General features: G+C 42.7%; 1 protein-coding gene across 1 annotated transcript in view; it reads left to right on the top strand.

Moving 5' to 3' along the window:
• The first annotated feature begins 2619 nt into the window (after nt 1-2619).
• arhgef9a (Cdc42 guanine nucleotide exchange factor (GEF) 9a) overlaps nt 2620-14450 on the top strand; it is a 270953-nt gene continuing 259122 nt past the window's right edge. The window contains exons 1-2 of the mRNA XM_055643574.1: nt 2620-2943; nt 12794-14267. Coding sequence (XP_055499549.1) covers nt 12894-14267 — 1374 coding nt within the window. The 5' untranslated portion in view covers nt 2620-2943; nt 12794-12893. The remainder of the gene's footprint in view (nt 2944-12793; nt 14268-14450) is intronic.

The following is a 14450-nucleotide window of genomic DNA, read 5'->3' as shown; positions in this document are numbered from 1 at the left end:
GATGTGCCATTAAACACATCTTCGTATCTAACAGGTAGAAGATAGATCGTAAAGGTGCCTGAGAAGGTATATGGCGCTTATACCTTCATTGGATAAAACAACAGCAATGAAGTCTTAGAACAAATGTATAAACCATGTTAGATCACAGCTAAAATACTGCTAACTGTTATGGCCAGTATACCATAGGAAGGATATGACAATGCCAAAGGGATTTATACAACAACGTTGCCATGTCTGAAAAACTATAGATACGTTGACAGATTGGTGAGGCTGAGATTAATTTACAATATATATTAATGATCTGGATGAGGGAATTAAAGGCAATATCTCCAAGTTTGCGGATGACACTAAGCTGGGGGGCAGTGTTAGGTGTGAGGAGGATGCTAGGAGACTGCAAGGTGACTTGGATAGGCTGGGTGAGTGGGCAAATGTTTGGCAGATGCAGTATAATGTGGATAAATGTGAGGTTATCCATTTTGGTGGCAAAAACGGGAAAGCAGACTATTATCTAAATGGTGGCCGATTGGGAAAGGGTGAGATGCAGCAAGACCTGGGTGTCATGTTACACCAGTCATTGAAGGTAGGTATGCAGGTGCAGCAGGCAGTAAAGAAAGCGAATGGTATGTTGGCTTTCATAGCAAAAGGATTTGAGTATAGGAGCAGGGAGGTTCTACTGCAGTTGTACAGGGTCTTGGTGAGACCACACCTGGAGTATTGCGTACAGTTTTGGTCTCCAAATCTGAGGAAGGACATTATTGCCATAGAGGGAGTGCAGAGAAGGTTCACCAGACTGATTCCTGGGATGTCAGGACTGTCTTATGAAGAAAGACTTGATAGACTTGGTTTATACTCTCTAGAATTTAGGAGATTGAGAGGGGATCTTATAGAAACTTACAAAATTCTTAAGGGGTTGGACAGGCTAGATGCAGAAAGATTTTTCCCGATGTTGGGGAAGTCAAGGACAAGGGGTCACAGCTTAAGGATAAGGGGGAAATCCTTTAAAACCGAGATGAGAATAACTTTTTTCACACAGAGAGTGGTGAATCTCTGGAACTCTCTGCCATAGAGGGTAGTTGAGGCCAGTTCATTGGCTATATTTAAGAGGGAGTTAGATGTGGCCCTTGTGGCTAAGGGGATCAGAGGGTATGGAGAGAAGGCAGGTACAGTATACTGAGTTGGATGATCAGCCATGATCATATTGAATGGCGGTGCAGGCTCGAAGGGCCGAATGGCCTACTCCTGCACCTACTTTCTATGTTTCTATGTTTCTATGTATTGTATCATTATATAACCAAGGGTCCAACCCAAAACATAACCTAACTTATGTTCTCCAGAGATGCTGCCTGACCCCGCTGAGTTACTCCAGCGCTTTCTATCCTTTTTATTGTAAACTAGCATCTGCAGTTCCTTGTTTCGACGCAGTGTTTCCCTTGTCCATTAGTAGTACAGCCACAGTAACTTTAATGCCTTGACAGCACAGAATGGTTCAACATTAACAAGAATGATCACAGGAATAATTTGGTTAACATATAATGAGCATTTGACGGCACTGGGCCTGTACTCACTGGAGTTTAGGAGGATGAGGGGAGACTTCATTGAAACTTATAGAATCGTGAAAGGCCTGGCTAGAGTGGATGTGGAGTGGATGTATCCACTAATGGGAGAATCTCAGACCAGAGGCTATAGCCTCAGAATAAAAGGATGTGTCTTTAAAACGATGAGGAGGAATTAATTTAGTCAGAGGGTGCCAAATCTGTGGAATTAATTACCTCAGACGGCTCTAGAGGCCAAGTCACGGGCTAATTTTTAAGGCGGAGATTACAGATTTCATGATTAGTGACTGTGTCAGGGGTTATGGGAAGAAAGCAGGAGAATGAAGTTGTGAGGGAAAGATAGATCAGCCATGATTGAATGGCAGAGTAGACTTGATGGGCCGAATGGCCTACTTCTGCTCCTAGAACCTTTGAACCTATGAACGTTGTTAGAATGAGATGAGTTGGAATTATGCCATCTCCAAAAACAATTAATGGTAGAAAATCTACAGCTGCACTTTTTAAAAATGAAAGCCACCTCACACCATTGATGCAAGTAAAACAGCTACCAAAACATTGCGGAAGTCCTGTCGAGATAATAAACCCAAACGTTAAATCAGATTGTTTTCTTCATCAGACATGCTATTTTGCAGGGAAGGCATTATGGCCAGTGAAGGCCACACCAAGAAGCTGTTTATTTTAAGGAATTCCTGAAATTGTCTGATGTTTCCATGTTTGGGCAGCGAACATTAACGTTTTAAAAGATGTTTAGATAACTTAAAAGGATATTTGAAACGTGCCAGTCAGAAAAAAGTGACGAGAGTGGAAAAAGGCATTTCCAAAGTTGCAAATAGCTGAGCATTATCAAACAACAGCCCTTTGCAATACTCTTTAAACATGATTTTTTTTTAAGTTTATGTAACTTTGAGATTAACTTTGAGCTGAAGCAGTGGCTGTTCAGTCATTATAGGAAGATCTGTTTTGACATTAATTACATACCCTCTGGGGGAGTCGTTAACTAGGCCGATCACTACTTTCTGCTGCTTGTCTGCTGCTGGCTGGGAGCCTGTGTGAATGAAGAGCTGGAGCCAAGGAATGCACGCTGGATGAAATGAGGTGGAAGCTGAACTTCGAAGGCTTAATCTCACGGTAGATTTATTATCAAAGTGGCATGCTTACAGTCAACCCGCTGTAAGTTCAATTCCTGTAAAATTGCACGAAGCAGACCTTGTTGGAAACAAGTTAATGAGTTAGGGGGGAAAAAAAATTCACTTTTCATCCCATATACAATCTCAAGAGTAACATTCATCGAATTGGATGTGAGATGATCGTCATTGGAATGAACAATATTTTTCTTCCTATAAACGGCATTTGAAATGACAAAATGACTGCAGCTCCTGAACTCATTTGGGTAAGTCCCATAACAACGAGATTGAGCTTTCGATGTATAATAAAGTGGTCTAAGATTGGATGATTCCTAGTGGTACTATACTTTTTGAAATGCATCTACCTTATGATTATATTTTCAAAAAGAACTAAACATTGTTCCAATGTTTGCAATGGGCAGGAATGGTAATTTGGAAATATTACCAGCGTGATTGAAATGTGATTTTCATGCATGATAACTGTACTAATGTGTATTCCGGTGTAGAATTATGAAGAAATAATAACATTTATTTTATAAGCACTCCACATTTGAACGCTGGAGATCATTTTGAACGGAATTGCGAAGGGGTTGTTGTGATCCCAAATCTTTCATCCATCTTCGGAATGTTCCTATTGAGATTGCAGTTTCAGTTTGCCAAGTTATTTAGTTTAGTTTTGTGATACAGCGCAGAAACAGGCCCTTCGGCCCGCCATGTCCACACCAACCAGCGACCCCCGCACATTAACACTATCCCTGCACACACTAGAGACAATTTTACATTTACACCAAGCCAATTAACCTACAAACCTTTACATCTTTGGAGTGTGGGAGGAATCCAAAGAACTTGGAGGAAATGCACGCAGGTCACGGGGAGAATGTACAAACTCCGTACAGAAAAGCAACCGAAGTCAGGATCCAAACCGGGTCTCTGGCGCTGTAAGGTAGCAACTCTACCACCACGCCACCTTGCCACCCGCTTATTCTCCTTCACGTCTTTATTTTGCTTATCTCTGTTGCATAGCTCAATGGTAGGTTGTTAACCTCTGTCAGAAGCTGTGGACTCGAGTCTTAGTTCACAGGCTTGAGCACGAAAGTTAGGGTGACATTTCTGTGCAGTGCGAGAGAATGCTAGTATTCAATGCAAACTGGCTTACCCTCATACTTAGATGTGAAAGATCCCATGGTATGATTTTGAGAAGGAATGAGTCATATATACACAGACATATGGATCATCTGCAGGCAGCTGAGATTAGTTTATCTTGGCATCGTGTTCGGCAGAGGTATGGTGGGCTGAAGGGCCTGTTCCTGTGCTGTACTATTCTTCAGGCTGAAGAAGGGTTCCCAACCCGAAATGTCATCTATCCTTTTTCTGCAGAAATGCTGCCTGACCTGCTGAGTTACTCCAGCATTTTGTGTCTATCTTTGATTTAAACCAGCACCCACAGTTCCTTCCTACACAATAGATGAAACAAATTGTGCTGGTGAGAAAGGGGGGAGAGGGGGGGATGGATAGAAGGAAGGGAATATTTTCAATTGGGTTGTTGTGGTTGTTGATGGATTAGCAAGGATAATAAGATAGAGAGAAAAATAACAAAAGTTGTGAATCACAGATCAGAGCTGTAGAAATGCTAAGCATATCCGGCAGTGTAGACAACAATATGTAAGCCTCAATTATCTTGAGGACAGTCCTTATTACAGTGAAGGAGGCATTAGATGGCCTCAGGCATATGCGTTCCTTTGTTTCTACTCTATGTTCTATGTGTTATGTCCCATGTTCATCCACCTACCCACATCACTAAAACTGATTTCTGGTCACACTCACATCGTTGCTTTTATGACACTAGCATCGTGTCGGATTTCAAACATTACAATAGTAATTGCTCTTAATCAATACTCTGTTTACCATAAAGTGTTTTGGTACATATTGAGAATGTGATATGTGTTTAAGTATTTCTATTCTATTTAGAAGCTGTAGATAAACCATATCACCTTGTATCAAAGACATAAGCTACACTTTGCAGATCGGGATTGCCCTTGCTTTGATTTCCCGACTCAGTTAGTTTAATCATCTACCATTTTTAGAATGGTTGGAAACTATTCTAACAGTGCCACCTACACAATCCTTAAAGATCTCACACCCAATATTATATGAACCTCATACATTATATAAACCTCTGTCAACATTTTGGTCTGTGGCTAGAACTCCTTGTAGAAACAAAGAACTGCAGATGCTGGTTAATACGCAAAAGGACACAAAGTGCTGGAGCAACTCAGCAGGTCAGGCAGCATATCCGGAGAATATGGATAGGTGACGTTTCGGCTTGAGAACGAAACGTCATCTGTCCATGTTCTCCAGAGATGCTACTTGACCTGCTGAGTTACTCCAGCACTTTGTGTTCTTTTGTGCTCGAACTCTTTACTATGTTGAGTGCAATTCTGGACTGAAAATAAATGCAGGATGTTCCCATTTACAGTTGACATGTTCCACAGCACAAGGTTATCTAAAAGGTCTCGAACTCCACATAAGGTTGGGTGACTTCACCAGCAATCTTGGTACCACCAGTTTATTTGTGTTGCAGTGGTGTGTAAAGTTCTGGAAGAATATTAGATCAAGGATATAAACTTTCATGATAGGATGGAACAAGTGTATTTAAGACAAAAGATGTGATTGAGGTGAAGGAACATTGATGCAGGGGAAGTGAAACAAACTTCAGAACTATCATAGTTGAGTAATGGGAATCATTAAAAAATCATGTTGGTTGTGAAAGATTGCAGCAGGATCTGGATCGATTGGCCAGGAGGGCTGAGGAATGGTTGATGGAATTTTATACAGAGAAGTGTGAGGTGTTGCATTTTGAGACGTCTAACAAGGGCAGGACCCACACAGTAAATGGTAGGCCTCTGGGAAGTGTTATGGAGCAAAGGGATCTAGGAGTACAGGTGCATGGTTCTTTGAAGGTTGATGCGCAGGCAGATAAGGTGGTCAAAAAGGCTTTTGGCACATTGGCCTTCATCAGTCAGAGCATAGAGTATAAGTTGGGAGGTCATGTTGCAGTTGTATAAGACGTTGGTGAGACCGCATTTAGAAAATTGTGTTCAGTTCTGGGCACCATGTTGTTGGAAACACATTCTCAAGCTTGAAAGGATTCAGGAAAGATTTACGAAGATGTTGTCAGGACTAGAGGGTGTGAGCTATATTGGGAGAGGTTGAGCAGGCTGGGTCTCTATTCCTTGGAGCGTAGAAGGATGAGGGGTGATCTTATAGAGGTGCGCAAAATCATGAGAGGAATAGATCGGGTAGATGCACAGTCTCGTGCCCAGAGGAGGGGAATTGAGGACCAGAGGTCAAAGGTTCAAAGTGAAGGGGAAAAGATTTAATAGGAATCTGAGCGATAACTTTTTCACACAAAGGGTGGTGGGTGTATGGAACAAGTTGCCAGATGAGGTAGTTGAGGCTGGGACTATCCCAATGTTTAAGAAATAGTTAGGCAAGTACATGGATAGGACAGGGTTTGGAGGGATATGGACCAAGCGCAGGCAGGTGGGACTAGTGTAGCTGCGTCATGTTGGCAGGAGTAGGCAAGTTGGGCCGAAGGGACTGTTTCCACACTGCATCACTCTATGACACTATGACTATGACTATATCTGACGTGTCGAACGTGATAACAGAAAAATATGAAAAGGAGAGTGTAGTAGGTTTCGTAAATGGACTTTTCAGAGACGGTCCATAATGTGATACACATGAGACTGACTAAGATGATGACAGCTCTTAAAATAGAGAAGAATGTTGTGGCACAGTTGCAAAATTGGCTGCAGCAGGAAACAAAGTGAAGTGGCGGAAGTTTATCAGATTGGGAAGTATTTTTCAGTGATGTTCCCTACAGTAAATATTGTGCCCAGTATATATTGCCATTGTTTTTCAATGGTACAATGGGTTTTTATTATCACAGATACCAAGGTACAGTGAAATATATATTTTTTATTATTACAGATCAGTAAGATCGTTGCCAAACATAAATACAATCCCCAGTTAAGTACAGAATGCAAACAGGCTACTGAGTCCATGTGCAAGAGTCGCCAGGATTTGGCGCCATTTTCTAAGGCCCAGTCGACTTCCTTCACCGTCCTCTCCGGTTTCTGGTCCTCAGGGACGTGCAGGAGACAAGCCTCGGGCAAGGCTCCCAATCCAGGAGGGGTTCCCGGTTTATACATTTCTATGATAGTTCAAAGAGCACAAAGGGAATGAATTACCAGAGAGTTCAGAAAAATTTAAATGATTTAGACACAACTTTAGGTTATTAGGTTCTCATGCTCTCAGAGGTGTGCGTGTGCGTGTACGTGTGCGTGTGTGTGTACGTCTGCGTGTGCGCATGCTGCATGTGAGTTTTAGAGGGAGGTGGATTGAGGTGGTGCACCTTCGATCCCCGTTCGATCCTGACCACGGGGGCTGTCCGTGTGGAGTTTGCATGTTCTCCCTGTGACCGCGTGGGGCTTCTCCCTGTGCTCCAGTTTCCTCCCACATTCTGAAAACATGCATGTTGTAGATGAATTGGCTTTTGTAAATTCTTCCTAGTGCGTGGGATAGAACTAGTGTACGTGTGATCACTGGTCTGTGTGGACTCGGTGAGCTGAAGGACCTTTTTCCAGGCTGCATCTCCAAACTAAACTAAACTAAACTAAACTAAATTATAAGGGTGGGAGGGTAAACACAAAATGGGGGCTGAATGGTACATGTAGTCAGTGACTCTGATATGACCGCAAAATATTTCTACGTTGAGTGGAATTATTTTCTAACAATAGCAGAAAACACACCCAATCCTGTGTTGTTGTAATACTGAAGTGCCCTCTCCATGTTTGTACAGTAAATTCCAGGGCCATGCCTATGATAGGTGGTTATTATTTCACCCATTTGTTTGACGAGTGTATTGCAGAGAACCCACTGATATATATTGAAGTTCATTGATTGAATCAAATGTTCCAAGGGTATAATGGAATATGTTGACCTTCCTGGACACTTATGTTTGCATAAAGAGTGCAATTGAAGAATATATTGATCTTTCTCACCCTTTTAATTTTTTTTGGCTAACAAGCAGGCTTTGCAAAGGTTAAATGAACAGCATTGGCCCTGGGGGACTGATTGTTAGACAATTTGATTATCTGTTGCCCTAAATAACAATAAAACTGAAAACAGATGGAATCCATGTTTGTGGCAGTACTATAATCCGATAATTGGATGTTCAGACTTTGTTAAATCACTTGAGTTTGATCCTTAACAGCTTAATTTTGTAAAATTGTTCAATTAAATTACTGTCCTATAATTTATTCTGCGTGCTATTAATTTCATTCTCTCATTGCTTTTAACATCATTCTATTACATCGGTCAACATTTTTGACTGCTGGCGTGATGGCTGACACGGCTTGGGCTGGGATTTTCGTGGACTTTGAGAAGTGTGAAGTCATCGGCAAGGGTTCCCATCCCCAACTCTGTCCCCTATCAGTTGACTCTAGCCATCTCTCACTCCCTCTCAACTCTCTGAAACTGAACAAGGTACAGTGGCACAGTCAGTAGAGGCGTTGCCTTGAAGTGCCAGAGACCCAGGTTCAATCCCGACCTTGGGACCTGTCTTTATGGAGTCTGCATGTGGCGGCACAGAGGTGCATCTGGTGGAACCACTGCCTCAAACTGCCAGTCACCTGGGTTTGATCCCGACCTCGGGTGCTGTCTGTGTGGAGTTTGCATGTTCTCCCCATGCATGATGTGATTCTTCCCTGGGGCTATATGTTCCATGAGTTTCCTGAAGGTTTATAGTAGTATCTGGTTTCAGGTCCTATCCAAGCCCAATTATTTTCAAGACAGATAAGCATTCGAGATATAGGCAATGTTTGGAGCCTATGTATATCTTGGATTCCAACTAGCATTTGTACAGGGTCTTGGTGAGACCACACCTGGAGTATTGCATACAGTTTTGGTCTCCTAATCTGAGGAAAGACATTCTTGCCATAGAGGGAGTACAGAGAAGGTTCACCAGACTGATTCCTGGGAAGGCAGGACTTTCATATTAAGAAAGACTGGATAGATTCGGCTTGTACTCACTAGAATTTAGATGATTGAGGGGGGATCTTATAGAAACTTACAAAATTCTTAAGGGGTTAGACAGGCTAGATGCAGGAAGATTATTCCCGATGTTGGGGAAGTCCTGAACAAGGGTCACAGTTTAAGGATAAGGGGGAAATCTTTTAGGACCGAGATGAGAAAATCATATTTTACGCAGATAGTGGTGAAGGTGTCGAATTCTCTGCCAGTTGATGCCAGTTCATTGGCTATATTCAACAGGGAGTTAGATGTGGCCCTTGTGGCTAAAGGGATCAGGGGGTATGGAGAGAAGGCAGGTACAGGATACTGAGTTGGATGATCAACCATGATCATATTGAATTGCGATGCAGGCTCAAAGGGCCGAATGGCCTACTCCTGCACCTATTTTCTATGTTTCTATGTTTCTAGCTGAACTACCTTCCTCACTGGAGTTACTGAATAGCAATTATGAATATCTATTTATTTTTCTTAGTATTAGCTGATTGAATAGATACTGTTCATGATTCCAAGAGCATTAAGCTAATTAAAATGCCCACTGAAGATAGACAAAAAAACGCTGGAGTAACTCAATGGGTCAGGCAGCATCTCTGCAGAAAAGAAATAGGTGATGTTTCAGACTGAGTCAGGCTCAGGCTCAGTGATGAAGGGTTTCGACCCAAAACATCACCTATTCCTTTTCTCTAGAGATGCTGCCTGACCCGCTGAGTTATTCCAGCATTTTCTGTCTATCTTTGGTGTAAACCAGCACCTGCAGTTCCTTCTTACACTTAAAATGCCCACTGAATGTCTTTACTTTAGACTTTAGACCTTAGAGATTTTTTCGATGTCAAACTACCAAAAATAGGAAAATTCAGCACAGAATTGAGTTGAGACTGATTGTCTACAATGCACGCTGATTATTGCAACTGAGCAAGAATTATTAGCTCAGTATATCCCCAGAGCAATGTGGAAGAAAAGTAATCTTCAATGATCCAGCTGTCAGTCTGATCTTGGAATACATTTTCTTTAGTCTAGCCTACAAAACCATAAAAAAACCTGACTTAATTCTATTTGACATTGCTTATTCATATTAAACATCTGAATGAACTGAATGCATCATTTCTTCGCCAAAGCATTGTGATTTTGTGAAGAGCACTGATGTAATCAGACAGGCTATTAAAATCCCAAAAAGAAGTTATCCCATGGCGCATTCATCTAAGAACTTTGCCTTCTCAGCTGTTGAGTCTCTGCGTGATTTCCAGTACTTTTAATGCCCCTGTCCCACTTAGGAAACCTGAACGGAAACCTCTGGAGACTTTGCGCCCCACCCAAGGTTTCCGTGCGGTTCCTGGAGGGTTTTGTCAGTCTCCCTACCTGCTTCCACTACCTGCAACCTCCGGCAACCACCTGCAACCTCCGGGAACCGTACGGAAATCTTGGGTGGGGCGCAAAGTCTCCAGAGGTTTCGGTTCAGGTTTCCTAAGTGGGACAGGGGCATAAGTCTCCAAGTTGTGCCCAAGGACTTTACAATCTCCATTTAGTAAATACTGGAGAGGAAAGCTGTGTTGTACTTGGGGGTGGGGGTGGGGGGGGTAACAACAGCTGGCCATCGAGCACCCATTCAGACTCAACCTGTACAGGGACTTCTCACGATACAAATGATCTGACATGGAAATCTGACTTTACGCAAATTCTCCAAATTTTTCAAGGTATTAATAATCATAACAAAATGTATTTTTCTACCCAATAGAGGGTATTTGTTCATGGGTAGATCTAGGGTGATTGACAAAACACATAGACAGCTGTTCAAGAAGGATCTGCAGATGCTGGAGAATCGAAGGTGGACAAAATTGCTGGAGAAACTCAGCAGGTGCGGCAGCATCTATGGAGCGAAAGAAATAGACAACGTTTCGGGCCGAAACGTTTCGGCCCGAAACGTTGCCTATTTCCTTCGCTCCATAGATGCTGACGCACCTGCTGAGTTTCTCCAGCAATTTTGTCTACCAAAAAACATAGACGTTTAGGAATTGTCAAGATCAAGACTTTGTTTGGTTTGTACGTTCTCCCTGTGAGCACATGGGTTTCCTCCACGCATTCCAGTTTCCTCCCACGTCCCCAAGACGTGAAGGTTTGTAGGTTAATTGACCTTGTAAATTGCCCCTAGCGCGTGTGGAGTGGATGAGAAAGTGAAATAGCATAGAACTAGTGTGAGTGGGTGATCGATGGTTGGCGTAGACACGGTGGGCCTGTTTTTTGTTCCAATCAATTTCAATCAATCATGCTGTTTTTTTCAATCAGTTTGATCAATCAGTAAGTAGTTAAATCACCCAGGCATAGAAGGCTATGGGTTAAGTGCTGGGAGATGGGATTAATATGGATGGATGTCCTTCAGTCAAAGTGGATGGGTCGGGCTGAGTGGACTGTTTCCATGCTGTGTGACTATATGACTCATCGTTTGTGAAATTTCTGGTGAGGTGAATTACATTAATTGGGTCAATTTGACTTATTATGCAAATGTACAAGATGGATTAAGAAGAGTCCCCACCTGAAATGCTACCTCTCCTTGTTCTCCATGAATGCTGCCAGACCAGCTGAGTTACTCCAGCATTTTGTGTCATTCCTTGGTGAACCAACATCTGCAGTTCCTTGTTTCTACTATCAGGTGGATTGATGGCTGGTTTACAACTTACTCAGATTTCATTTCATACACTCTTGGAAGGTTTTGCAGGTTATGATCACATCAAACAACAACAAGGCAGCATTACTTGAACATTATGTTGGTGTCAACCTAGAGTATGAACTTGAGTTTTGCTATTAAATTATAGTTTCAAAATTATAAAAGAGCCTTTAGAATGGGTTATGTGATAATGTATCAGAATATCATATCTGCAACACATGCAGGACACAGCATCGCAGGAGATGCTACTTCACTGTGGCTATCAAACTGTGTACAACTCCTCCCCCTTCTGTCATGGGGTCGACTAAGAATGAGACTACCCCCCCCCCCCCCCCCCCCCCCCCCCCCCCCCCCCCCCTCTCCTCAATCTTTGCACATCCCCAATCCTTTCCACTCATCACTTTAATTTCATGTTTCATGTATTTTGTGTTTGGCAGATCAATTTCCCTGCTGGGATAAATAGTCCTTGGGTATTCTGTTTCGATGATGCAGAGATCCTACAATATGCTGAACTCAAAATTCACTGTACCTTAATTGGTACATATGACAATAAACTGACCTTGAACCCTTGAAACATTAGTTTAGTTTAGTTTATTGTCACGTGTGCCGAGGTACAGTGGAAACCTTTTTGTTACGTGATAACCAGTCAGCGGAAAGACTATACATGATTACAATCGAGTTGTCAGCGTACAGAAATGATAAAGGGAATAACATGATAAAGTCCACAATCGAGCTAGTCCACGGCTCCAACGAGACAGACACAAAATGATAAAGGGAATAACTCTGGATAGTTCATAGAAACATAGAAACATAGAAATTGGGTGCAGGAGTAGGCCATTCGGCCCTTCGAGCCTGCACCGCCATTCAATATGATCATGGCTGATCATCCAACCCAGTATCCCGTACCTGCCTTCTCTCCATACCCTCTGATCCCCTTAGCCACAAGGGCCACATCTAACTCCCTCTTAAATATAGCCAATGAACTGGCCTCAACTACCCTCTGTGGCAGAGAGTTCCAGAGATTCACTACTCTCTGCGTGAAAAAAGTTCTTCTGGATCTCGGAAGGATTTCCCCTTTATGCAATGTCCTGGGTATCGGGAACAATAGCTCAGCCTGTCCAACCCCTTTAGAATTTTGTAAGTTTCTATAAGATCCCCTCTCAATCTTCTAAATTCTAGAGAGTATTTATTAGAGAGTAGAAGGAAGCAATGAGGTAGATAATAGCTCAGGACCACTCTTTAGTTGTTGACAAGGTGGTTCAGTTATTGTATTAAGAATTTAGTTAATGTTATTTGTAAGAATGCAATGCAAGATACGTTTGTAATCCAACATTTTAAAATCAATTATTTGTGTTTATCTGCAGGCCTTCTGACCATTTGAAGCACAGAAATTTTCCACAATATGGTTTCAGAAGTCACAAAAATCAATAACATGTGACCAAGCGATCGAAGGGAAATGAGGCTATGGAAAATGGAACCAGCAGCACTGGGACTCCAGACCGCATTTTGAACGGATGCGCCAAGAAGGCTTCTGCTATCTATTGCGCTGCAGAGAGCAGAAACGAGATGAAGTTCTGCGAATCCAATCCCTACCATTTGAAATCGAGTGACAGCGATGGCAGCAGTGAGGCAGAGGAAAAGGCCCGGGTGGTCACCTTCTTCAGCTCCTTTCTTAAAAGAACAAGAGCTTTCGGTTCGAGAAAAAGGCCACGCTCGCTGATTGTTTTTCGGGAGACCTCCAAACAGAAATCCAGGTTGTCCTTCCTGGACAGGCTGAGGTCATTGAAAAAGTTCAAGTCATTGGACCTCTTCAGGCTCCAGTTTACTCGAAATCTAAAACGCAAGACTTCTAAAATCTGGACCAGAGATAAGAGATGCATGGCGAATGGTGCTTCAACGTGCAAGCAAGCATTAGACGAAGGAACTTTTAGACATACATACTCAGGGGATCTACATGACTTCGACTCAGCTGGAGACTCGAACCTAATTAGCAATGCTCTGGAGAGTATTAGCATTGAGGACAAACAGCAAGTTAACAAAAATTGGAAGAGTATACAACAATATTTCAAAAGTTCGAACCGGAAAACATTTGACCCAAATTGTTACGGCGCAGTAACTGTCTTCCCCGAGGATGCAGGAAATAAATATGCAAAAATCACGGGGCCCGAATGTAAAAAGAGCGGACGAAATGATGTTTTGAATTACTTGAAAAAGATGTCAATTAGAAAGAAGCTTGACTTGGGTGTTACAGAGAAGAATATAGACCACAAGGAGCAAAACGCAGATGGACTAGTTGACTCTGAGTCCATCAAACAAGAATGTGATCAGAGCTGTTTAGACAAATCAAGTCGGATAAGAGATAGGAAACGCTTGAAAGGCATTAACTTCAGCAAAGTTATAAAAGTAATCAGCAGAGAAAGGAAACAGAGCAACTTTACTGACACCTACACGCAGTTTGAGGAGACTCCTCAGAGGGGTCCCAGCTATTATAACCATGGCCTTCACACCACTCCAGTTATTCCAGAGACTACAACTAGGAAGGTCACGTCTCCCTCACAGTCTTCTCTCACCTCAGACTCTGGAACGTGTAACCCCCTCAGCCAATCCATCACGACCGAAACTCCACGGTTGCAGGAAGTAACGAGGGCTGACATTTCTGCGAGGAGGTGCAACTCCGAACTACTTGACTCCTTCACTTCTATCTCCCTGTGCGACGAGTGGAAGAGCCCGGAGGTGGTGACTAATTGTCGGATTACAACCGATGGCGGCCGATGGAATGAGGCTGCCGAGGTCCGAATCGTATCTGTTGAACCAAAGGTTGAGATGCAGCCAAAGGATGTAAGTGAACATGCACGGTAAAATAAAGCTCCAGGCAGGGAAATCGTGATGATATCTATTTGTATTAAATAGATCGTGCACGGCCTAGAAATTGATGCACATTAGGAAAGGCAACGTTCAACTAACGATGAGTGTGTCAGGGAGTGATGGGGATAGACGTGCAGGTTTATAGCCTCAATGGTC

Source organism: Leucoraja erinacea, chromosome 12, assembly GCF_028641065.1.
Source record: "Leucoraja erinacea ecotype New England chromosome 12, Leri_hhj_1, whole genome shotgun sequence".
NCBI lineage: Eukaryota > Metazoa > Chordata > Chondrichthyes > Rajiformes > Rajidae > Leucoraja > Leucoraja erinaceus.
The sequence above is the reverse complement of the archived record's forward strand: the minus strand, read 5'-3'. Positions and strand labels throughout refer to the sequence as shown.